This window comes from Natator depressus, chromosome 2 (genome assembly GCF_965152275.1).
Source record: "Natator depressus isolate rNatDep1 chromosome 2, rNatDep2.hap1, whole genome shotgun sequence".
NCBI lineage: Eukaryota > Metazoa > Chordata > Testudines > Cheloniidae > Natator > Natator depressus.
Genome location: NC_134235.1, coordinates 148755205 through 148782936, shown reverse-complemented (window position 1 = coordinate 148782936; position 27732 = coordinate 148755205). Strand labels below are relative to the sequence as shown.

General features: G+C 41.2%; 1 protein-coding gene across 1 annotated transcript in view; it reads right to left on the bottom strand.

The window, feature by feature from the left end:
• Positions 1-27732, bottom strand: part of GABBR2 (gamma-aminobutyric acid type B receptor subunit 2) — an 813006-nt gene that overhangs the window by 403602 nt on the left and 381672 nt on the right. The window contains exons 6-7 of the mRNA XM_074945100.1: positions 22698-22889; positions 20112-20348 (exon numbers count right to left, since the gene is read on the bottom strand). Coding sequence (XP_074801201.1) covers positions 20112-20348; positions 22698-22889 — 429 coding nt within the window. The remainder of the gene's footprint in view (positions 1-20111; positions 20349-22697; positions 22890-27732) is intronic.

Genomic DNA, 27732 nt, shown 5'->3' with positions numbered 1-27732 from the left:
CTTTTTTAACTTGCTGGCAAGAATACTGTGGGAGACTGTATCAAAAGCTTTGCTAAAGTCAAGTTATATCATGTCCACCGCTTTCCCGATATCCACAGAGTCAGTTATCTCATCATATAAGGCAATCAGGTTGGTCAGGCATGACTTACTCTTGGTGAATCTATGTTGACTGTTCCTGATCACCTTCCTCTCCTCCAAGTGCTTCAAAATGGTTTCCTTGAGGACCTGCTTCATGATTTTTCCAGGGACTGAAGTGAAGCTGACGGGTCTGTAGTTCCCTGGGTTCTCCTTCTTTCCTTTTTAAAAGATGGGCACTATATTTGCCTTTTTCCAGTCGTCTGGGACCTCCCCCGATCACCATGAGTTTTCAAAGATAATGGCCAATGGCTCTACAATCACATCAGCCAATTCCCTCAGCACCCTCGGATACATTAGATCTGGACCCATGGACTTGTGCATGTCCAGCTTTTCTAAATAGTCCTTAACCTGTTCTTTCACCACTGAGAGCTACTCGCCTCCTCCCCATACTGTGTTGCCCAGGACAGCAGTGTGGGAGCTGACCTTGTCTGTGAAGACCGAGGCAAAAAAAGCATTGAGTACTTCAGCTTTTTCCACATCATCTGTCACTAGGTTGCCTCCCCCATTCAGTAACGGTCCCACACTTTCCCTGACCTTTTTCTTGTTGCTAACATACCTGTAGAAACCCTTCTTGTTAGCCTTCATATCCCTTGCTAGCTGCAACTCCAGTTTTGTTTTGGCCTTCCTGATTACATCCTTGCATGCTCGAGCAATAATTTTATACTGCTCCCTAGATATCTGACCAAGTTTCCACTTCTTGTAAGTTTCCTTTTTGTGTTTAAGCTCACCGAAGATTTCATTGTTAAAGCAAGCTGGTCACCTGCCATATTTGCTATTCTTTCTGCACATCGGGATGGTTTGTTCCTGCACCCTCAATAAGGCTTCTTTAAAATACAGCCTGGACTCCTTTCACCTTCATATTAGCCTCCCAGGGAATCCTGCCCATCAGTTCCCTAAGGGAGTCAAAGTCTGTTTTTCTGAAATCCAGGGTTCGTATTTTGCTACTCTCCTTTCTTCCTTTTGTGAGGATCCTGAACTCAACCATCTCATGGTCACTGCTGCCCAGGTTGCCACCCACTTCTACTTCCCCTTCCAATTCTTCCCTGTTTGTAAGCAGCAGGTCAAGAGGAGAACGGCTCTTGGTTGGTTCCTCCAGTAGCTGCACCAGGAAGTTGTCCCAACATGCTCCAAAAACTTCCTGGATTGCCTGTGCACTGCTCTCCCAGCAGATGTCAGGGTGATTGAAGTCCCGCATTAGAACCAGGGCCTGTGTTCTGGAAATGTCAGTTAATTGTCCGAAGAAAGCCTCATCTATCTCATCCTCCTGGTCTGGTGGTCTATAGCACATGCCCACCATGACATCACCCTTGTTGCTCTCGCTTCTAAACAGGTTTTTCTCCAGTTTCATACTGGAGCTCTGAGCAATCATACTGCTCTCTTACATACAGTGCAACTCACCCACCTTTCCTCCCTCGCTTGTCCTTGCTGAACAGTTTATACCCATCCATGACAGTGCTCCAGTCATGTGAGCTACCCCACCAAATCTCTTTTACTCCAGTCACTTCATTTGCTCAGTTTTCTTTTCTCCCACCACTGATCCATTGTGTGCATGCTCAGTGCCCATCTTTTCATAAAGGAAAACAGTTATTTGGTTGTATTAATAAATCTTGTGTCTTCTCGTATACACATGACATTTCAATTTTTCCATTGAAGTTGGTTTACAAATAAATATCTTTTTACAGGTATCTCAAATAATTGTGTAATTGTACAGATTCCTTTAGAGAATCCATCATGTTTCTCAGTAGTGAGCCTCTTGCCAAGAAAGCAGAAAACTGAAATTCAGATGCTTCAGTTTCCAAAGGACAGTTTCCCTAGAGATCATTTGGCCTTGGCAAATGGTCTCCGCATCAACAGTGTCACACTCCTAGAATCACATTATTAAATAGCTGGGGATGAATGCCCACCCATATAACGTACATTCACATTGTGCATTCCCATATGGACTTCAACCTCTATGTCTTTTCAAATATGGGTTTTCTATTCATCTTGCGATATGATATTTTCCATCATCTACATATACAGCTGAATTCACTTCTGAGGAAGACCAACACAAATAAAATGGCATTGGAAATAGCAAGCAGAAACTGGGAATGCGAAGTCTTTTCAGCCTGTGCTGAGCAAAAAGAATTTTATCTGTACTGCATACACGCATGGTTTGGAAGTGCACAGAACTGTCCAATGCCCTGAATTGTGTTATACATAAAATTAATACACTGAAGGGATGTGTAAAATTCGCATTGTGAGTTTGTATATCAGTGACTTCAGATTAGATTTGCTCAGTTTACAAACTCTTCTCAAATGGGCCAATCCCTGCAACCTCAGCCTGAGTTCTGAAAGTCAGGCTGGGTCCTTTGTTCTTAAGTATCAGCATAAGTAACACAGATTCTGCAGGGCCACATTAAGCACTCATTTAAATCTGTGAAATGCTCGCGTCTTCAAAGTATGCACTTACATTATCACTGAGTACTGAAGGACACAGGTGTAATTGAGGGCATCACTTTCCCCAGAAAATCTTTTTTTACTGGTGATGTTGGGTGAGAAGGAAAGGACCCAGCTTACGTTTCAGACCAAGGAGGAGTTTGCAGAGATGGCAGTTAGAAAAAGCATTATTTTACTTGTACATTTAGCATATTTATTATGGAAATTATTGAGCCATAAACATTGGGCCCCATCATGACAACTGTATCGTCACTTTCAGAGCAGAATTGCACTTATGGCCTCCAGAGGCAAATAAGGATGATAGCTATTTCATTCAGCAGCTCAGTCTAACAATACAACCAGGACAAAGCTATTTGAAACTACTCAAGCACAAGATGAAGTCTTCTACAGCAGGGTATTGAATGACACTGACACAAAGTATACAAGCATTACACCTTCAGAATAGTCAATGGCAGATCATTGATCCTGAGGGCAGGACTTTGTTACCAAACAGTTTCTCAAAGCTAGGTGATCCTCTAGGGTTTCCACCCATCCTGGTTTTACCTGGACACTCCATTTTTTTGCTTCTGTGTCCAAGTGCCATAGGGTTGCCATGTACCCAGTTTTCAACGGAAAAGTCCGGCTGAAAGTCCTGGCAACCCTAAGTGGCACCCGAACAAAATGTTCAGTTACTGTGTGGTGGGGAGAGGCGCTGGAGCATTAATCCACTCCAGGCCCAGCTCAGCCAGGGTTGCCTCCTACATGCAGGCAGGCTCCTTGAGACTTGAGAGGAGTGAGAGATGGTGTCAGGCCTTTGGGGAAGAGGCAGGGCAGGTGCAGGGCCTTGGGGTCTAGTTACCAGCAATTAGAAAGGTGGTAACCCAACCCTCTCATTATCACCTACACCACAAGTAGTACCATTTCAGTGGCATCTAGAGAATGTTTCAAACATTTATGACCTTTAATAGCAGATCAAGAGGGAAGCAGAAGAGACTGCCCCATTTCCTGCTCACCACCAATACACGAAGTCATGGAAACTGCATTTGGAATTGCAGGAAAGCAAGAAAGATCACACTGCGGCCTCCACATCCTCAAATACCTCCCAGTTTATTGGAAAAGATGCCAGAGCCCCAAAAACTCTGCTATAGCCCTGAAGTAGGGTCCTGCTCCAACACTGCTCCTTCATTTGCCAACTGCATCTATAGGCTGCAATGTGTAGCACTAACAGGTCCCTGATTGAGCATTGCTTAGTAAATATAATATACTGCTTGGCGTTGCTATTGAACACTGTCAAAAACTGAGTACAGCTGATCAGGAACTGGAATTTTTGTTCCATGGAAATCCTGACATTAAAAAAAAATTAAATCAGAACAAAAAAGTTAAAAATTTCCCACAAAAGAAAAATTCCAATTCAGGATCATCAAAAACGTTTTGTTTCAGCAGTATCAAAATGTTTCCTTTAGACATTTGTAGCAAAATATTAATAGAATTTATATTAATATACATTATATTTGTCTAAAATGTTAATTTTTGTTATACAAATTTAAATGCATTCATATGATAGTCAAAATAGAACATTACAAGTTTTTCCCCTCAAAAACTTTTGTCAATATCAATATATTCCCATACAACTTTTTAATTTTGACTAAACTGAATTTTTGGGTGGAATAGTGTTCTGTTGGGAAAAAAAAAATTGACCATTTCTAACATTGGGTATCTTTCTCAGTAAAATAAATATTCATGTGCTACCCTGTAAAGCCATTTGTGTATTGCTTAGGCTGAAATATAACCTTCCAGTCTTCTAGAGGCATAATTGTCCTTTTTAAAAAGGACATGTATGTAACCTCTGTGATACAGAAAGGCTAAAGAACAGTAGTAGAGTGCTAGAGGGGAAATATATAAGCCCAAGGCTAATTAAGGTGTGGTTCCCTGTAGACTAGGGAAAGTGGCTACAGGTTAATTGGAGCACCTGCAGTCAATTAAGGCCCTGTCAGGAACCTAATAAAACCCCTTGCTTCAGTCAGTCAGGGGGAAGGAGAGAGAGGACTGAAGTTTGGAGATGTGCTGTGGGACTTGAAAGATCAGAGAACCAAAGTAAGGGAGACCCTGCCCTAACAGGAGAAGGAGACTCCCTTCTCCAGCATCTAAGGACCAAAGGTACCCCACCCAAGGGGGAAGAGGGGAAGATTGAGAGGGGCTGGTGCTCAGAGTAAGGAGCAAACCCAGACCCCTCCCCTGTTTCCCTCCCCTACCACCTTCCTGGGCCACTAGTGGGGACCTCAGTGGCCCAAGAGCAGGGGCAAGGAGTGGCATCTAAGCCTCCCTGCCAAGAAAAGCACAGGACCCACCATACTAATGTTGGCCATCTTGTCACACCTCTCATTCACTAGAAGGCTGTTCATTTAATGCACATAAAATGTGACTCAGCCCACTGAGAATTACAGCTGCTTTATAGAAGGCATTCATAATTATCAGGTTTCCAGTGTTATATTTTGGAACAATTATATGCTATTTTCAGCATGTGTGAGAGTACAGTTAGCAATTTTATTTAAATTCCCTTGGATATAAATAATTTTTGCTCCAGTAGAATTCATCCAGTGCAACTTCCATGGATATGTGAAAGAAATGCTGTTGGGGTGGCATATTCTTAACCATCATGCAGTTTCCATTGCCTTGTATTTTGTTCTCCATTGCATTATCATTAGGGCCCCAAAATTGCTCCTAATAATAAGGATCTAGATATATTTCCAAACAGATCCCCTAACTGCTATTAACTCAGTTTCATGATATTTCCTGTACTCCTTGCAGTAGGAAACCTTATTCAGTTGAGAAATGATCTTTTTTTTCTCTGCAAAGGATTGAAAAGCTACCTCACCCCAAAATCTGTCCAGGGGTTTATTGCATATCTGCTGCTACATTGGTGAAGACAGAGTCTTAAATTCTCTCTGCAATATCTTTAGAGGACTACGTGTACAAAATAAAATTGTCCCAGTCTCCACATAGTAGTCTCAATAAATTCTTGTCGTCAGCAAGATCTAATGATTCCTGGTATTTCATATATAACATACTGAATAATAACCACAGAATGTTATAGTATAAGTAGCATGATCAATGCCCGAACATACAGCTAATCTATATATATGCATGCCTGACTTTGGCCAAGAAATGCCACCAGGGGCTTATGACTGATAAGAGGTAAATTTTAGACTGTATAAGAACACATGGAAATTTTGCAGCCCAAAAGTCAATAGCTAGGGTCCCTTTTTGAATAGGTCTTCAGGATTTAGTGATAAGGTTTGGGATAAACTATTGAATTTTTCAAGGAGTTAGGCAAGTGTGCTTCTCTAAAGAAGATATTTGCCAGTTTCATTTAGTAGTGGGAATAGATGTTCTTCTTTGGCATTAACCTGCTAGTACATCTGTTTCACAGGCTGAGACTTCAATATTGTTCAGGGCTTCTTGAGCTGTGGTAAGTGTGACTGGGCAAATTAACTCAGGGGTGGTAGAGTGGATTATATGATTTGGTCAGGAATTAAGTTTTTTTTTTCTTTTTGTTCCATAGGTATTTGGCTAAACTTATCAGCAAAGTACTGACAGCTCTTCCCAGCAACTGATGTCTGGGTCCGTTGTCTGGGCTCTGCAGGCTCACTTAATATGCCAGTTCACTAAGCAGAATGGTTCTGCTGGCCATGATTCTGCTGTCTTGATTTAAGAGAATTAGAAGGCTCTTATTGTGTCAATTATTGTACATGAAGCTCAAGTTGGTGGCTGTGCTGGAGGAAGAGATTCTTGGATAGGAGGAGTAAATTGAGACCCTACTAAGAATTAGAGAAGCTAAGGAGTTCCCAGACAACCAGGTTTGGGAAACACCAGTATCCCAGGTTCAAGGAAGAATGGAGCCAACGATAAAAGAATCATGAGAGAGGAAATTAGAAAGGAAGCTTGGCAGTTCATAACCACCAGACACAAGAGGTCACAGTGGCATTCTACATAGCTGGAGACAGATGAGAATAGGCAGTCTGTGGCCACCAGAGAAAAGAGAAGCAGGAAGAATTCACACAGCTAGAAGTTTCAAATAGATACCAGGTCCTCAACATGGAAACTATGGAAGATCTCCCTCAAGATCCAGCAGGTCCAAGGGAATTGAGAGATTACGGGACCTGTCTAGATGGCAGCTCGGCCCAACCTGTAAGAAAATCAGGCTTACCTGCAAAGAGTTCTCCAACCATCCCAGGAAGACACAGTCCCTGTTGGAGATTCAATACTCAGAAGAACATCCTACAAGGAACAGGCAGACAGCAGAATGGTGCGCTGCCTTTCCAGAGCCAAGACATGAGATGTCACTCTAAGATTGGACAGGCTTCTGAAGTAGACAGGCGAGGATCCATTGGTGATGGTTCATACCAATACAAATGACACAACATAGTAGCTGACTTCGGGGAACTCTGAAGTGTGCTGAAGAAAAAGAATGTCCAAACCATCTTCTCTGAGATTCTTCCTGTCCCTCAAGCAAAAGAAGACAGAAGATTCTGGAGTGAATTGCTGGCTAGGTAAGTGATGTAGAGTGGAGGGCTTGGTATTGTGGAACATTGTTCCACCTTCTATGTGGAGTGGGGGCTGTATAGTTTGGATGGCTTCCATTCAGTAGAAGAGGGACCAATCGCCTCAGGGACAGGCTGCTAGAGTAGTCAGGAGGGGGTTAAACTAATAGCAAAAAGGGAGTGTGAAGAGAGGGAAAATGAGTATTCAATTAGCACAACATTGAGATTTGAGAAAAAAATTAGTCAAGGATCCAGAGGAAGAAATTCTTGGATTGCCTAGACACCAATCCTAGGAGCCTGGGTAATAAACAAGAGGAACTGAAATTGCTCATTTAAGAATGTAAATTGAATTTAGTTGGTATTACTGAAACCTGGTGGGATGACTTGCATGACTGGAATGTTAAAATCAATGGTAACCTATTTAGGAAGGATTGGTGGGCAAAAGGGGAGGGTAGTGGCACTTTATGTCAAAAGTGGCATTACCTGTTTCTGAGTCATTGATTACTCAGAAGGCAATGATTCTAAATGCTTATGGATCCTAACACATACAGCTCAAAATGGGGTATTAATTGGTGTCTGCCACAGACCACTAAACACCACTAGGGAACAAGATGAGTGCTTCCTTACACTTCTACAATGTGTAGGAAAAAAGCTGGTGATCATGGGTGACGCATCCTGGAGGTCTCATGCTGCCACTCCTAAAACATTCTTGGAATTTCTAAACATCATAGAGGACAATTTCCTAACTCAAAAATAGTTGCAACCAACGAGGGAGAATTTTATATTAGACCTTGTCCCAACAGATAAAGAGGAACTGATCACAGAACTAAAAATAGATGGTAGCTTAGGTACAAGTGATCATTACTTGAGCACATTTATAATGTGCAAGCAGAATAAAATCAAGACCAGTAATATATAGACATGGTACTGTAATAGGGCCAATTTCACAAAGCTGAAAACAATTATGAGCTAAATCAGCTGGAAGGAAGAATTTAATTAGAAAAGTGTGAATGATAATTTGGAATCAATTAAGAACACCTTAGCAGAAGCCCCAAAAGCCACAGTCCCACAATTGAGGAAGAAGGCTGTAGTGGTTAAAAAAAAAAAAACTGACTTGGTTCAGAGGGAAGTGAAGGCAGCTGTAAAAAATAAAATATATAACTAATGGAAGAAAGAGAAAATTGATAGTAATGAATTATAGGAAATTGATCTGGGAAGCCAAGAGACACCAGGAGAATTCTATGGCCAGAGGAGTTAAGGACAATAAAGCATTTTAAAAAAATATATATTTAGGAAAAAAAGAATCCCGACACTGGTATTAGTCCATTACAAGATGGAAATGGTAGAATTATCAATAATAATGTATAAAAGGCAGATGTGTTCAATAAATATTTCCATCCTGTATTTAGGAAAAAAACAGATGATACAGCCTCATCATATGGTTACAATACTCTTTCCATGCTAGTACTATCTCTGGAAAATGTTAAGCTGAACCCACGAAAGGTGGACATTTTTAAGTCAGCAGGTTCAGTTTGCTTGCATCCAAGCATTTTAAAAGGCCTGGCTGAGGAGATCACTGGACTGTTCATGCTGATTTTCAATAAATCTTAGAGCACTGAGGAAACTCCAGAAGAAAACTAATATTGTGCCATTTTTTTAAGAGTACACAGAATGACCAAGGTAATTATAGGCCTGTCAGCCTGACATCTACCTCAAGCAAGATAATTGAGTGGCTGATACGGGACTTGATTGATCAAGAACTAAAGGAGGGTAATGTTATGCAAATAAACATGGCTTTGTGGAAAATAGATCCTGTCAACTAACTTGATATCTGTTTTAAAAATATTTTTTTAAAATGAGATTAGTGTTGACGTAATGTACTTGTAACTTCTGTAGGGCATCTGACACGATATTATACGACATTTTGCTTAAACTCGGATGATATGAAATTAACATGGCACACATTAAACAGATTAAAAACTGATTAACTGGTTAACTGATGGGTCTCAAAGTGTAACTGTAAACAGGGAATCCTAATTGTTTCCAAGTGGGGCCCTGCAGAGGGTCTTGGCCCTATGCTAGTTAACATTTTTATTAATGACCTGGAAGAAAACAATTATCACTTATAACATTTTCAGATGACCCAAAAATTGGGGAGTGGTAAATAATGAAGAAGACTGCTCACTGATTCAGAGAGAGCTGGGTTGCTTGGTAAACTGGGGTCAAGCAAACAATAGGAGTTTTAATAAGGCTAAATGTATACTTCTAGGAAGAAAGAAGGTAGGCTGTACTTAGAGGATGAGAGGCTCTATCCTGGGAAACAATGACTCTGAAAAAGATTTGAGCATCATGGTGGATAATCAGCTGACATGAGCTCCCAGGATGATGATGTGGCAAAAAGAGCTAATACGATCCTGGGATGCATAAACAGGGAAATTTTGAGTAGGAGAGGTTATTTTACCTCTATTTGGCATTGGTGTGACCTCTGCTGAAATAATCTGTCCAGTTCTGTGGCCCACAGTTCAAGAAGGATGTTGATACATTGGGGAGGATTCATAGAAGAAACATGAGAACAATCAAAGGATTAGAAAACTTGCCTTATAGTAAATAACTCAAGGAGTTCAGTCTATTTATCCTGACAAAGAGAAGGTTAAGGGGTGACTTGATTACAGTCTGTAGGTACCTACAGGGGGAACAAATAAGTAACAATGGGCTCTTCAATCTGTCATTGAAAGGTATAACACAATCCAATGGCTAGAAGTTTAAGCTATATAAATTCTGGCTGGAGATAAGCGTACATTTTTAATGGAGAGAGTAGTCTATAATTGGAATAATTTACCAAGCATTGTGGTGGATTCTCCATCACTGCCAATTTTTAAATAAAGAATGGATGTTTTTTTAAAAGAATGGTCTAGGAATTATTTGGGGCAAGTTCTGTGGCCTGTGTTATACAGGCTGTCAGATTAGATGATCATAATGATCCCTTCTGGCATTAAAATCTAGGGATCTATTAATCCAGATATCATAGGGCAATCCCACCTGCTGCCCTCAGATGGCAGGCCGCAGCATAACAATCACTGCTGCCTCAGTTTTCCCTTTCGGAATCCCCATAACTCCATGCGAGTTTATCCTCTAGTCCATCAACAGGATGCATTACCAGAACATAGTTCAAAATAGTCCATAACAAAAATCTCACACATGTAGTCCATTGTTTACTGCAGTGCAAGCTGTCATTAAAATTCAAGACATATTGTCCCTTAATGCTCCATATATCTCACACACTCCAGTGCTTTCAACTGCATTGGGACTCTGTCAGTCCTCTCCTCTCCTTGTATGAGGACTGCTACCCCAACCCTTCCAGGTGAAGTGTAATGCCACTCATCCCAGCAAGAAACTTCACGGCCTCTCTGCTGGGAGCATCCCTGCCAAGGGAGCATCCCTCACTTCCCCAGCCCACTCATGTTTTCTCTGGATCCAGGTGTCTGGCCCTGAAGATATCAGCTGGTAAGCTCCACCACTGCTCCCCTGCCTCCAGACCTCTCCAGCCCTTTGCTCTGGCTCTCTGGTTTAGAGCCAGGGGACAGCTCTCCCTGCTGCTGCTCCTCCTGCATTCAGCCCTCTGTCTCACTGTCCTGTTGACACCAGCCAGCAAACCTCTCTCTTGCTGCTCTCCTGCTTTCTCCCAGGAATCACTGGTTCTGCTTCTTTCTGGGACTCCTCCAGTCCCCTGGTCTCTATCACCTCTAATTTACCCTCCCTTCCTGACTGAACCAATCTGCTCTGACTCACTCAGACTCCCTGTCACTCTAGTCTCCACTGATCTACTTACTGGCTCTATCTGTATCTCACTAAAGTGTCTCCCCAGAGATTCTCCCGAGTCCTTCATAGCTCCCAATAACTTGGTCCGTCTCTCTCTCCTACTGAGACTCTACATAGGTTCTCCCTGGTCCTTTATAGCTCACAGGTGCTGTCCTGCCCTCTTAACTGGCCACATGGGAGCACCTGTTCTGGCACAGGGGACCTGGACTGGCTTCATTTACAGGGGCCAGCTATCCTGACACAACAGGACAGTTACAATGTCAAAGAAGTTGGAAGAGAAATATCTACTTGGGAAATACAGGAAAACAGTGCTAAAGCTCTTTCAAGAGAATAAAGTATATCTTTAATTTACATAGAAACATAATAGCTCCCTGTTATAAACATACAGCTAAGGGTAGCCTAGAATTCCTCCTTACCTGTAAGGGGTTAAGAAGCTCAGATAACCGGGTTAGCACCTGACCAACAGGACCAATGGGGAAAGAAGATACTTTCAAATCTTGTGGGGAGGGGGGGTGGTTTTTTGTGCTCTTTGTTTGTGTGTATGTTCTCTCTTGGGACTGAGAGGGGCCAGACAAAAATCCATCTTCTCCAACCCATCCTAATCCACGTCTCCAATATTGCAACCAGAATAAGTAAGCCAGGCAAGGCAGATTAGTTTCTTTTGTTTTGCTTGTGAATTTTCCCTGTGCTAAAAGGGAGGTTTATTCCTGTTTTCTGTAACTTGAATTTTCCCTGTGCTAAGAGGGAGGTTTATTCCTGTTTTCTGTAACTTTAAGGTTTTGCCCAGAGGGAAATCCTCTGTGTTTTGAATCTAAATACCCTGTAAAGTATTACCATCCTGATTTTACAGAGGTGATTCTTTTACCTTTTCTTTAGATAAAATCCTTCTTTTAAGAACCTGACTGATTTTTCCATTGTTCCAAAACCCAGGCGTTTGGGTCTTTGATCATTTTGTAACCAATTGGTTAGGATATTATTCACAAGCCTCCCCAGGAAAGGGGGTGTAAGGGTTTCGGGGGGATTCTGGGGGAAGAGGAACTCCAAGTGGTCCTTTTCCCTGGTTCTTTGTTAAATTACTTGGTGGTGGCAGCATTACTTAAACCCAAGGTACAAGGGAAAATTTGTGCCTGGGGAGTTTTTAACCTAAGCTGGTAGAAATAAGCTTAGGGGGTCTTTCATGCAGGTCCCCATGTCTGTACCCTAGAGTTCAGAGTGGGGAGGGAACCCTGACATGGTGGCAGAGTGGTGGGGTCATTTTTGAACCAAAAGCACAGCAGGATTTTAAAGGGACAAATTTTTCTTTCCTTTTGGCTGTTTGGAAACAGGTTTTTGCTGAGAGCAGTTAAAGGGTTTTTTTTTCTCCGCCTGAAGGCAGAGGGGTCAAGTTATAGTTGCAAAGGAATTCACAAGCTGGGTTGTTTTTTTAATTTCTAACTCTCAGGTAGAGCTAGGTTAAACACTAAAAGGCTAGGATGACAAAGTGGCATCCAAAAAAACCTGGATTTAGCCAAACTGAGAGCACAAGAGAAAGAAAAGGAACATAAGAAACTGATCAAATTAAAACAACTCGAAAAAAAAGCTGCTAAAAGAAAACACCAAAAATCTGCCCACAAGAGAGCTGTGAAGGCAAAGAAAGCTGCCCACAAAAAAGCAGCTATGGAGGACCAAAAGCATGAACTGGCTGTTATGAAGTTAAAAAGACAAAATCTTTCAGCTGCTGGCTCCATTTCCCCAAAAATCCACAAATGGGAGCGACTATGTCCACAGTATGATAAATCCAGTGATATTGCTCAATATTTCCTCACCTTTAAAAGATTGTGCACACTCCATGCAATTCCTAATGATCACAAAATGACCACATTGGCAGCAAAATTGACTGGCAGAGCTCTGGACATATTCAATAAGATGCCCATTAGAATAATGTGTCAGATTCGAGGTCTTGTTCCTTATCTACAAGACACTTAATGGTCTTCCTCCAGGACACCTGAAGGTGAAAGATGAGAACTGCATCTGACAGCTCTGCTCTTCTGGCAAAATGGAACTGTCCACTGCAAAGGTAAGGCTTGTCTGTGGAGGTGACAAAGTTTTTGCAGGGGCCAGGAAAAGATTTTGGTATGAAAATGAAAAACCACCATAGACCCCACCACCTTCTGTTCCAAGTGTAGTGTGCACTTCTTCAATCATTTTTATTTTTTGCTATGTAAACACACATCATTGTTCATACCATATATTGTATTAAAATAATTCCCTACATAATTTTCCCCTGGGGAGAGGAAGAAAGAACAAGCAGATGTTAGTCATGTTGCTTAATGCACTACTGGAGGACATTCAGATACTATAGAGATCAACACTACATAAGAGCCTGAATAGAACAGAGTAGTCTCCTTACATAGAAAAGATGTAAACTCTCAGGTATCAATTTTCCACTCAGCTCAGACAGAGTGGGAAAGTTGGACTGTAGAGAGCCAGTAGCAGCTCCCTACTCCAAAACTGCCAAGCCCCAGTGCAAGTTAGCGATGCAAAGGTTTATCATTACAAAATTTACTAGTAGACATTCATACTGTTATGTCCTCATATTACTACTTTACATTTGCAGAAGGAACACAGGCTTTTCAAATACCAAATGCAATCCTTTGTTCCATGTAGCATGGCATTCTTGTCATACCTGATGCTTCATCAGAAGACTAACTTCACTGCCTTTGTATGGGACACATGTGTAGTGTATATGAATTGGGTAGCATCCCTTTAAATACTTTGTGAGCCTCTGATGGTGCTCACTGTCCTGTGTTTCAAAAATCCCCAGTACCCTGCCAGAGCAGCAATGTATATACCTAACTCAGTCTCACATTTTGTATATTAGTTAGAAAACACAGATTTTTTGACCCTACTATGCCCATGTAGTTCTTTCATATTATGACTGTTGTGTAAAGAACAAAAGACACAACTACAGAGAAGTCCTCAGCAGGCACAGAACTACCATTGCTAGGTCCTTCACCCTCCCCCACTCCCCCGCCAGCCTCCTCCAAAGTGCAGGCCAACTCTGGATCAGAGCTGGCTGGAAAACAACAATTCTGTTTAGTGAAAAAGTTTGAGATTTCAGAATTTGTTTTCATTCTGCATCAGAACAAAATTGAGACCTTTCAAAAAATGTTCACAAAACCCTTAAGAGAAGAATAGCCCAGTGGTAAGGGCATGAAGTTGGGAAATGGAAGACACAGGTTTACATCTGTTCTCCAAATCAGACAGAGTAGGAATCTGAAGCTGGGTGTCCCATCTCCAAGGTGAGACTAGTGCCCTCACCACCAGGCTAAAGAGTCAGTCTCTTTGTCTCTCAGAATATTTATTTATACAAAGTGAAATAGCTGCAAGAGGTGGGATTCCCTCAATCTCTCCTGAGGGAGCTGTTCTGCCATGTATAAATAAACAAATATTCATTGGGCTAGACAGAGAGAGAGAGAGAAAGAGAGACTCTATAGCTTGGTGGTTAGGGCACTCAGTTGGGTCACCCACATCCCAGGTGAGTGCCCTAACCCCTGGGTAATGGCTATTCTGGGGTCAGCAGGGATCTCTCTCTCACACATACCCACACCACACAAGAAACCTTCCTGAAGAAACAGCAATTTTTCAAGGGGGGCCCCCAGGAGCTATCAAAAGTTTTTCAACCAGCTTTAGAAATGATAGAGAGGAGGAGTGGCCAAAGTATGCTATGCTGTGGCTTTGCTCAGCAGGTGAATGGTGCTTTGGGCGCCATGAACAGCTGACTCAGCTTAGAGAAGCCCCTAGACATACTCTAACCTATGCTCGGGCTGAGCCAGGCAGAGATGAAGAGAGTTGTAACTATTTCCCTGATGGTTTCCCACTTTGCATCACCTAGTATAAATTCAATGAAGCAAAGAATCTGCCCCAAAGATCCACAAACTGCTAACAGGGTCTTCTTCTTCCAATGTATTGAGAACCAGATCACCTGTGGGAAGGACATGTTAAACTCAGAGTTTATATTTCAGAGAGGAAACAAGCATCATAGTTCTTGGTTTTGCTCTTTTTGCAAGACCCCTTCTACCATGTCCCTCTTTCGCTGTCACTCATGACCTAAGGCTATGTCTACACTGCGGACCTTACAGTGGCCCAGCGGTACCAATGCAGCTGCATTGCTGTAAGGTCTCCTGTGTAGCTGCTCTGTGTAAACCACCCCCAATGAGCAGCAGTAGCTATGCTGGCAGGAGAATGTCTTCAACTGACATAGCGCTGTCCACATCACCGCTTTTGTAGGTGAAACTTTATGTCACTCAGGGGTGTCTTTTTCACATCACTGACCGACAAAAGCTTAACATTGGTCAGTTAGTATAATGGGATATCGTTAGCACTCTATTTAAGGGATAGATCAAGTTATTTTCTTCCATTTCAAGATCTAGAATCCCACGATTATTGCTATATTGGAATCTTTTTCTATGGCAGTTTGATATACTACTGATAAAAACCTGGATTAAAAAAAATGTACATTTTATATGTAACAAAAGATAACATTAAGGTTGTTGATCAAAATATCAGACTAAAAAGTACCTTGGCCTCTAACTGATAGTTTTAGTTGGTATTGCCTTAGGGAATAGGTGCTGTTTTGATAAAAATAATAACTTAATTATACTATACAAATTGCCCTGACCAAGGTACTCATCACATTGAACAATAATGTAATATACTACAAAAACATTATAAAACAACAATATTAATCATAGGGGGATAAGACATAATTAATACAAAAATCACATAAATACTCAACCTGGCTGATGATGAAACATTGTTCCTTTCCCCTCTCAAAGAAACGTAGTTCATAGATGAGTTTTCACTTTCTCATGTCTCCTCTGAGAATAGTTTAAAAATTAAAATGTCATGCTTCTTCATCTCAGATTAAATACTTTCCCTTCACAGCCAAGACTGTGGTAATAAAATCTATCATTTTTACCATGATGGGCTGTCAAGATTAAACGAGAGGTGGACATAGAAAAGAGGGAAAGAAAAAACAAAGGACCTGATATTTGCTTTGTGATCTAACCCTTAGTAAGGCGCACTGCCCTAGGAGCATCCCAGGAGGGAAAATGCAACTCAGGGAACCACAGTCTCACTCCCGGTCACCTTGCTGCTCTGGAGAGGTGCAGGGTGACCAGGTGAAACAGGGCTACATTGCAGGACCCCTGACACGACAGCGTAGGTATGCCACCAGGTGTTTTGGGGGGAGATAGAGCTCCACCCACTCAAAGGGGAGGGCTATCGAGCATCAGTTATGCAGAGTTGAAGTCTACTCCCTTGTGCTGGTGACAGGATGGGTCCTGATCTGCTCCTGAGGTATTGAGAAAATGCTCAGTTAAGAGAACTTTTATATTTGTGTCATAGGTTCATAGAATTGAGACATCTCTGTGCATCCCACATGTTGATCTGTCTCTCTGACATATCCTCCCAGATGTCTTTATCATCACCATCATGATTGCACCCCAACACCTGGCTGTTGCCTTTGACTCTCACTTCACTTCTGGACTCAGTATTGCCAACCCCAAGCATTCAAAAATTATGCCTGGCCTCTAAAATATCATGAGATTGACTTAAAATCATGAGATTTTAACATATAATAAACGTTGGGTTCTTTGCATTCATTTTCTGGCTTTTGAGCTTTTTAGTGATGATGTTTACAAGTTTTTCTCTATGAGTGCTAGAAACGTACCTACATTTTAAACAAAAATTGAGATAATTTAAAATTATAACTGGGTTCAAAAAAGGATTGGATAAGTTCATGGAGGATAGATCCATCAATGGCTATTGGCCAAGCTGGTCAGAGAAGCAACCCCATATTCTGGGTGTCCCTGAGCCTCTGACAGCCAGATGCTGGGTCTGGACGATAAAATCACAAGAGTAAACAACAATGTGTGCCACACATCTAAGCCATGTCCACATCTTGCTGCTTTTTTCCGTTGTAACAACTCTGAGATCTGGCCTTTTCTATCAACTAAAATTCCCATCTAGGCTCTCGTGATTTCTTGTCTAGGCTCCTGCAATATTCTCTTCTATGGCCTTCCTGACCCACATTGTCTATTAAAAATACAGCTGCTATGATCACCTTCCTGGACCAATTAAATCAACTTCCTCTTTGGATGCCTTGAATTCACCACATTAAATTCAAGCTTCTTGTCCTCATCTTTAAGGATGGTCCCTAGTCTGCCCCTCTCTATTTATCTCCCCCATCAGTGCTCTTGTGCCATCTTCCTTGCTGACTCTTATGCTTGCAACATTTCCCCAAACTAATCCATGAAGCCATTACCCTCTTTTGCTTTAAATCTGTCATGCAACCAAACAGAGCCAGAGCTCCCACAACACTTTTGCAGGGGAGGGACAGGAAGTGAGACAACATGACCCCACAACCACCTCCCAATGGCAACACATGGCCCCAGGAGCCTTTCATCTTTCAGGGAGTGAAACAGCAGCTTCCCCAACTCCGGGCTAAGTGGGGGAAGAGAGATCTAGGCTCTCCTCCAGATACCCCCTGGAAGCAGTACTTGTACCTTGTGGTCAATCGCTTTGCTGGATTAGCAGCTTTCTCCTACTATCACTTACCATTCCTAGTTCTACAGCTTAAGTGTTACAATACAAGAGGTGCAGCATTCAAACCCTGCTAGTGATAGTTACAGTTGAATATCAAAGAATTTTTTTTTAAAGTAAGGAATTATGTACAAAAACCTTTGTTAAAAAGCACTATTTACATTTCAAAATCAAATACTGGAAAGTTAAGAAATCCAGTTTACAGTTTTCTGTACAACATTAACTCAGCCCTTTTCTGCACATGTATTATGATACAATCTTTAATTAAATTATCACAAATTTTTTTCCATCAGACCCCTGCCTCACTCAGTGAACAAGAATGCGTAAGCGTCAGAATTAAATTTGCATGGGCAATTGTAAATTGTATCATATCCTAACATGAGTATTTTTCTTTTATACTGCAGCCTAAACAATATTCCTTTAACAGTTTTATTGTAACATAAGTATTTCCAAAATGGTAATGCTACAATACTTAATGATGATATTAAATAAAACCAGTCCTGCCACTGATTGCTGGTGTGGGCAACTAGACACTTCCCCCAACATCATTTTTTGCCGTATGTAATTACCCTTGGTTTACTTTACTTCAACATGTTTTGAATTCAAGTGACAGGTTAATATCTAAGGTGATCAAAATGAACTTGTGCCCAGGCTGTGACAGGTTGTTACGCAGTTTTCCAGGTAACCAGGGACCAGCCAAGGAGCCTTCCCAGCTTCTATGTGCTCTACTCAAAGCCACGTGAAACTTGAAGTCCCTGTGTTCAGATAAGAGCAGGGACTGCTACCTCCATGCCACACCAGCAACCCATATTGTCCTAAAAGTCCCCATTCCATATCTACTCACTTAGCGTTCCAGGTGCTAAGCAGCAAGCATGCTGCTTGCCCAGGCGAGTGTAGTGGCAGGCTCTCTCCCCATGCATGTTGCGGAGCTCTGGAAGGCATTCATCCTGAATCAGAGTATCTCCCAGAGATCCCCCTGGACAGTACAGCTCTGTATCAACTCTAAACGGAGCTGTACTTTTAATGTACATCCGACAGTTTGCAAGACACGCTATCAAATGACTTCTCAAAATGTAAAGTCCATATTCTGATTTGATTTACACTCCTAAAAGCCTGAAGCCACTTCAATGAAATCAAAAGAGTTACTACAGATTTAAAGGGGAATAACTGAGAACAGAATTCGGCTGTAGATATATTGGGCTAGATCCTTGGTCCCACCAAAGATGCTTTTGTGCTGCTCCAGTAATGTAAAGCAGCCTTAAAGCTGGTTGAAATGGCTAGCTGGGGAAACTCCTGGGTGGTGAAGGATTGGTGTAGCTAGCACCACACCACTGTCTCCTGCCCCTTACCCCTACCTCTCAACTATCCACTGTAAAGCATGTAGTGGGGAAAAGAAAGTGTTACAAGAACACCCCAGAATTTCATCAATCTCTAGCTGCTAAAATGGCCATCTAGGGTCTATTACAGCGTGTACAATTTACACACCCTTGGGGACACTCTGAGTTGTTCCTCAAGACTATATTGGTGTCTAGCAGCCCAAGGATCAAGGAGCCATAAGGTGGAATCATCTAACATCAAATGGCTAGTATTGAGCATTTTGCTCGTTACACTCACTAATTCTGTAATTCTAAAACAAATATATAATATTTGTGTGGGACTGATTTTACAGATTAATGCTTTTGTTATCCCCTAGAAATTTAGGAATCTTTCTCTTAATAGTTGTTTCATTATAAGACAAGACATGAAAGTTAGCTTTTGGTAGTAACACTGCGCACAGACGCAGAGATGCAACTCGAGTACTTCTCTTGCTGCTTTCCCATTTCCCCCACCAAGATCGACACTACATGTTCTTTTCTCTAATCTTCCACAAGCTCCCTGGTTTTCATTAGGTTTCCAATATGGTCAACAGATCAATTAAGTCCATAAGCTACAAACTACTCAGTGCCAGGGTACCACTATTCACAAATGAAGCAGCTTGCTGGACTTGGGCCTAAGTTCTTTGCTACTTCCCTTAATACCTCATGATGCATATCCTAACATACTGATGTGTATATGTTTGAATTTTCCAAAACATTGATATATCTGCTCTTTATCAACACCTATTTCACCTTTGACTAGGAAGGGAAACAGAGGTATCATATATGAATCACACTCTGTACCACTCTAAGACACAACACCATATTTTCTATCAGAAGAAATTGGCACAAAACCAGAAGCACTTAAATGCTTATCTAGTTACATATCAAACATAGATAATGCATCATGGATCAGATTCGCAGTGCCAGATGCTTCATCTTTCTTTGGAGCAGTCCTCCTGGGGCCAGAGTGCTAACTCTACAGCCTCTATCTGACAGCAGTGCAGCACAAAGCTGCCACAGTGCACCAGGAGCCCAATTCAGCTAAGCACATTGCTTCCGTGCTCTGCTGAAGTTGTACAAAGAAGATCTGGCCCATGTACCATTCAGCAAGTAAGGAGGACAGAAACCTCCCAAAACACAGGAATTGCATATACACACCTCCCTTTATTTTTCAAACTATTTAAAAAATATAATCTGAATACTTTAGATACTGATTTAAAAATATAGTGAATAAGAGCAGGTTGGGCCTTACCGTTACACCAAAGAAGTTGGTTTCATTCATAGCATCCAGAAATATTTTGCCAAGTTTGTGGTTTGTGTAGTTAAAATCCTCGATTTTTTGGTGTTTGTTTGTAGTGTTGAGATATTTCATTGCCCGCTGCAGTGTTTTGGCAATCACCCATATTCCATCGTAGGCATAACCATGAAATTTACTGGACTGTCCATCTCCCCGTTTGTCATTATACTCCTTTTCATACTGCTGTGGAGTCTGTGGAGAAGGAAATAAAACTTCATGACATAGCTCAGGACTTCACAGATTTGGGGTCCTGAATCTTCATTAGAAGTGTCCCACTGATATAGAAAAGATTTTTAAAGAAAGGGCTAGGAAAGAGTTAAAATCCCATGAGATCATGCAGTCTTATTAATTTCAAGAGTGATGGTGGGAGATGGAGAAAAAGAGCCTGGAAAGAGATGAATATGTATTGCACAGACTGTGTATGTAATAAGCACCCATTTTAAGTAATTTTACTTTCATCCATCAGTCTTCCATTCCAATGCATCCAGCATCTTGGGTTGCAAACTGGTGAGCCATAGAATTACCAAAGGGGAAGATTTTTCCAGATCTCTGTCACAGAGGTTTGGGTTTGCCCTGAAGTGAGGTTTTAAAACCTTATAATTTTTTCCTATGTAAGTGATTTTTTAAAAAAAATCACAAACTTGTCTAGGTTTTGTTGTTGTTATTGTTTTGTTTCAGAATCTTGCAAAGCTCTTGACCTCAGTAATGGCTTGTTGCAATGAGTTCCAGAATGGTAGCATTTTGCACTCAATCTGCACAGGTGTGAATGACTATATGAGGGCAAAGCAGTGGAGAATCAGGCCATTTTTTCATGGGCTGGGACTTTATGCATTATATTTTATACAGGAACAAATACACACAACACATTCAAAGTGTTAAAAAGAACATCTCAAAAAGACAAAGAACCTTCAGAAATCATACACGTGGTTATATGATAAGCTGGCATGCTGCATATTTATCTATCTAAAATCTGGAGCATATCCAATCCTGTGAGTCACAGAGAGCTAGTGAGGTTAACAATTTGCAGGATCAGGCTTTACCGAGTATAAATAATGTATACAGCTAAGGAAGTAGATAGCAAAAAAAGGTTTCTAATGATCTGTCTGCCCCGCATAGTATCTAGTACTGTGGATTGTAATTTGGGGATTTTGTATAAGGCTTGTGCATTACTGCCTTAAGGGCATGTATGTGTAACTGACTGCAGGGAAAATCCAAGAACAAAGACAACAGGGAAAGGGATTTTATCTGTATATCACCCTGCAGAAGAGAAGAAATGATATCTTATGTGTTTTAAAATAGCATACTGGAGGGGGAGGATAATCATATTAGCTGCTATACAAGTACAAATAAGTAAATAATAAGGATGATAATTAAAAAGAAATGAACTGACATTGTTTGATCAGAATGTTAATGTACTTAACATTTTTCCAGTAAGCATTGATGTCAAAAAGTGACTCATGGAAAAACATGAGCACCTCTGATTAAAAAATTGTTTGGAAATCCCTTGTCAATTGCAATGGCAGCCTTAGTTCTAGGTCTAATAATAGGTTCTTCCTAGGGCACCCCATTGTAAGGGGCACCAAAAACATAGGATCTGGTTGCTCTCTGTGCCTTGCAGTTGCCTGTAGTAATAATGCTGTGCTCTACGCTCAGCATCGCCTTCTGAGGACGGCTACTCAATAGCAGCACTTCTCTTCTGAGGCAGGCTACCTGCCTCTTAGCTGTGCTAGCAGCAGCAGCAGCGATTTCCTCCTCATTTGGGGCCCTATAAAATCTTTGGCCAGAAGATGGGGAGTGGGGAGGTGGAAACGAAATGAGTCATGGAAGAGGTAGAGAGAGACCTGGGAAAGGGGCAGGAAAGTGAGAGGATAACGTAGGAGGAAGTGGATCAGAGGAGGGAGGCAGAGAGATGGACATAAATTGGTGACAAAGGAGACTGGGAATAGTAGGTGAAACTTGGGGAAACCTAGGGAAGGATGTGGAGCACCCAGAGATTGGTTCTAAGAGCCCTGAGGATCCCTGTGCTTCCTAGACATTCATCCCCAACATTGTGGGGCTGGAGGGGTGGGCCTGCTCCAAAGTTCCCAGCGCTGTTTAGAGTCTTTTCCAAGGGAAATGAAGCAGCAGGCCCTTAGGAAAGGTCTGCAAGATGATGAGGAAAGGGCTGGGGGCTTGAGGGAAAAGAGACAGTGTTTAGGGATCCACTCATAGACAGAGGGAGATAAAATGAGGGCAGGAGGAGAAAAGAGAATGAGGGTTACATAAAAACATGGCAGAAATAGAGGATTGTTGTGGAGACTCTAGGGTGAGAGATGAGGGACTGCTTAATGCTTGCTGTACTATGACTATTTCTGCTGGTAGTTATTAGTCCCTCTCTTTCCTGATCACTAAATTCACCCAGAGACACAAAATATTTCAAAAGCTACCCTACAATGTCTCTTTCCGTAGTTATCAAATTTTTAAAAATTGACAGGTGAAGTAATATGTACATTAGGGGAATATTTTTGAATGTTAAAAACTAGTTGAAAGAAAGATACTAACCCGTCCTGATATGGTCTTTATCACTTTTGAACTGAGAGGTTCAAAATCCACTCCAATGTAACCTTCCATAGCAGTAAGAAGGTTTTTGCTGAGACAGTGTGAAGAATTAATCCAAGATTCCCACCATGAACTTTCATACCACCCAGGAATGATCCACTGATATTTACTGCCATACATCTCCTCATCATAAGCCTACAAAAATAATAATAAAAAAATCAGTAGACAATGAGTAGTTTACTGGTCAAAACACTTACAGCAAACATCAGAAATAAAAGCTCTCCTGTTTAAGTTTTTACATAATGAATTTACTGCATAATTAAAGAATGCAAAAATATTTTAAATAACTTATTTTCTAACAGTGCAGATTTCTTTTTTGTTTCCAAATTTATGTACATGAAGACAGCATTTTACAAAATAATAACTCAAAAGCTGTTCAAAACCAGTTTAATTAGAAGTAGAAGAACAAAAAAGTACTTGGTATCTAAAGGGGGGGGGAGTAAACACGATTGAGGGAAGTAGAGCAATTCCATAAGAAATCCTCTATAAGGTGGCTTTCAACCTCAGTCTGAGAAGAGTGGAAATAGATGAGTATGTGTGCATATGCACAAACATGCATTGTTAGTGTGAAACAGCCACATTAAACACCATCATTATATTATTTTTCTTTAGGTAAAGCACACTTGATTTCAATTAATGACATAGTATCAGAGCAGAATGTAATCTTCTGCTGCAACATTGACATTAAAGTCTTATCAACTGATAAAGAATCATCCAAAATTGAAACAAAAATTAGGGAAAGAATATAATCAGAAAATCATCAGCCTGTAACCCAAAAGACAAAAATTCGCAATGTTTCAAATGTTCATGTTGTGATCTGATAAAATAAGTAGAAGAGAAACATTAACTAGATATTTGTTTTTTGAGAAGCATGAAGCAATGGTAAAGTTTGTGGCATAGCAAACAAATTTTGCAGAATTTCTCTTTTAAATAATAAACTATTTAATATTGAAATCTACTTTTCAAAACATTGAGCACAGCCCATTAAACCCACAGAGACAGGAAGTCTTACTTTAACTACACAAAACACACAGAACAGATGTATTCACAATACTTTATTTTTCAGACATATATGGTAACATGCATAAAAATGTGTTCTCCATGCAGAAGAGGAATTTATTAGGGATGATAAAGGAATCCTGAACTTTTGTATTGTGAAGGAAAGTCTCTTTTATCTAGCATAAAATCTGCAAATCTTTCCTGAAGGTCCTCTCTCCTTGTCGCTGCTGGATGTCTTCCTGTAGACATTTCAGTTTCTTTCAAATAATAATTTTCATGTTTCTTTGCTTCTTCACAAATATGTGGGATATTAGAGATGCAAGGCATGTAATGGAGCTAAAACAGATGCCCAAGTCTTTTAGAAGTATATGATAGAACCCTAAAACCCTTAAATGTAACAGACTTTCATAAAATCTGAAAAAGGAAGAGACTCTTACAAATATTCATTTTTTCATCTGCATCAGCCTTATAGAGAACAGACTAGGAGCAGAAGAGAGAATTAGCCAGGATATGAATATGAGACATACTGCTTACTCAGAATACAATCCTTGTGAAAAATACTCCTAAGAGGATCTGAGGAAGGCCCTGGGGATACTTGAAGATGAGATGGAAATGTTAAAGCAAGAAATAGAAACATGGACAACTCCCAAATGAGGTTAATGACCAGGTGTAGGAGGAATGTTAGAGTTGGGTTTTATGCCTGCCTGGACTATTACACTGCAGCCAACTCTCACAAATTTACAGCGAGCAAGGCAATTTTGTTTGCCCCAGCTGCAGGAACTCAGTTGAGATCAAGTTACACAAATTATGTATATAATGTGCTGCTTGATGGAGTGGAGGGCCTTCAGCTTCTCCCAGAACGCCAAAATACCGATTAATTACCTGAGTGTGCCCCACAGCTATATCTTAATTAAATTGTGCACCCCCACAGTCCCACATCAATTCTATGCTTCCCCAGCCCCACTGCAATTAATTTTGTGCCCCCAGCCCAACAGAAATTCTGCCCCTCCACCACACATATGCACCTTGCTCCACTGCACACCTCTGCTCCTCCCACAGCTGAAGAGGTTCATCGTCCTCTCCCCAAACCTGTGACAGAGGCAGCTCCAAGAGCTCTTGACCGCAGCCCTCCAAGACTTGGAGAAGGGCAGATCTAGGGGTTTTTCTTCCATCAGTACACTAGAGTAGCACTTAACAGAGTGCACTGCTCAGATAAAGTAAGTTTACTGCTGCTTTGCATCACCAGAGCAATACAAAGGAGCCAGTGTGTAATCATGAATCTTCCTATCTGGCCAGCTCTCTGGGCTGACCAAGTTCCCAGTTGGCCAGCTCCCAGGCTACTCACCTAGTGGGGAAGTTGGTGGGCTCCTGGGCAACTGGCTAGGAGCCAGAGACACAGCATGAAAATTTTGAAAAATTCTGTTTCAGTTCTTCCAAATCAGAATTTTTCAAAAATGTTGATTCTGTGAAAAATTTCACTTGTGGAATGATTTTTTTTTTTGAAATATAAAATTTTCCATGGGATGGAAATGCTGGTTTCCACACAGCTCTACTCTTGACACATATTCCAGTCAGGCTCCCTCACACTGCAGACTCATTTTAACCAACAGAATCATTGCATACAAATTGGCTACAGAAGAAGGGGAATGACTGGTTGAGTTCACTCTGATATTGTAATGGCCATTGAACTGGCCCTGTCTAGAGTCTATATAACAATTTTGCCTCATAACAATTAGATACAATAGTTTTTAATGTCTTGGCATAATTACTAATTTCTTCCAATATAGCAGTGGTTCTCAAACTTATTCCGCCGCTTGTGCAGGGAAAGCCCCTGCTGGGCCGGGCCGGTTTGTTTACCTGCCACTTCTGCAGGTTCGGCCGATCGTGGCTCCCAGTGGCCACGGTTCGCTGCTCCAGGCCAATGGGAACTGCTGGAAGCGGCAGCCAGTACGTCCTTCTGCCTGCGCCGCTTCCAGCAGCTTCCATTGGCTTGGAGCAGCGAACCCCGGCCACAGGGAGCCGCGATCGGCTGAACCTGCGGATGTGGCAGGTAAACAAACTGGCCTGGCCCACCAGGGGCTTTCCCTGCACAAGCGGTGGAACAAGTTTGGGAACCACTGCAATATAGGGTATGCATAACTTTTGGATTAATTTTAACTATAGGGAAAGTTTGAAGAGTTGGTTATTCCATTATTAGGATCATTGGGACACAGGAATGACAGACACAGATATTAAATTTCTTAAAAGGACCAGCTTTTAATTAATTTTAACTCAAACCTATTAGGAGATTTACTTGTAAATTCTCAGAAAATGTATTAGATAGTCATAGAGCAAGTGTGGCATGTTTGGGGAGAAAATGTTATATTTTTCTTACATTACAAAGAGCTTGAATCTATGCTCTAAATGCAAAATGGAACCTCAACCTTAACTACGGAAATATAATGTGTGTTTTGAAGTTTACCTTGTTTTCTCTTGTTTGTGTAATGTGTTTAATAATTAGTCAAAACAATGAAAATATAAATCCATAAAACCCATAAAGTTAAGGTCACATTTGCACTGATAATCCTGTATCCATCTTCATCCATCCAATGAAAGTGTGTTCCAGATATAACAAAAAAAAATCTTACTTTGCATGAGGGGGAGCATTGTTAAATTGCTGCCAGGGGTTCTGGAACTAGGGGTTCTGGGGTTTACACTTTTCTTCAATGGCTTTCAGTATCCCCACTATACAAAATGTTCGAATGCCACTAGTTGCTGCATGATAAAACTGTCATCTGATTTACCTTTGTTCTCTTGGGTTTGTTGCCTCAGATAATGGGGCTGTAATGGGGTCTACAAATCTCATAGTGAACATAGACAGAAGGGGAAGGAGATCCTCTCCTGTTTATAGGCTAGCAGCTTGACCACACCCCCATACAGCTGCCAGAGCTGCCAGTCATGGAGGCAGGTACCCACAGCTGCAGCCAAGAGAGGAAACAAGGCCTGTTATATAGAAGAGAACAGACAAAGACAGGGAAGCACAAGGGTCTAGGAGAGTAAACAGGCAACACCCCTGCACCATGCTGCCTCTATGAACACAGCCAAGAGGCTGAAACAGACTGCTAGACTTAATTAGAGACGAGGGTCCAAGAATTGCCCTGACTGTGGGCAAATTAAGGAGGGCCAGTCAGACCACTCAAAAGACCATACCAGAAGCTAGTGACAGGGACAACTATATCAAATACCACTAGGACTTTGTCTGAAAGCTTCATTTTGCATACTGCCTTATTTCAGTTGTCCTTGATGGTTTAACCAAGGCAGAATGAGAATATACCGCACAGTCCACAAACAACATTCACTTTAATGGCTCCTTTACAACAACCATACAGCACACTATGAAAACAGCAGAAGAAACTGAGACACCATGGAAGAATGAAAGGGAAATGCAAGCCAACAAGAGACTGCCTGTTACCAGTCACAGAGTGTACTGCTTTCAGAAAAACAGATTTGAGCACTGGGGAGTGTAAAAGCAATAATGAACTGAATCACCTCATCCGGACTAAGCAAACTTAAAACAACCTCAAAAGGTAATTAAAATACATATAGGGACCAATAAGTGACTTTGGAGCCTAAGTCCCATTGACTTCCCATAAAATGTAGGTTTTTAAGTGCTTACATAACTTTTGAAAGTGGACTTAGGTATATAGGCCTTGCTGAGCCCTGGGCATAACTAAGACTATGATCCAGAGTTGGCCTTTGCACAATAGTAACACACTAAGTATCAGCTAACCATGTAAGCACATTCCTGACTGGAGAGGATGGTACAAAAATACAAATCTCTCAAGTGACTACATAAACACATTAATACGAGATGGTACAAGAACACACTGACCCCTCCTAAAGATAAGGATGGGATGACAGGATAATGGATGAGGAGGTTTTGTTCAAACTAGCAGGTACAAGGTGCAAGGGTGGTAACTAATAACATCTGGAGTGTAAT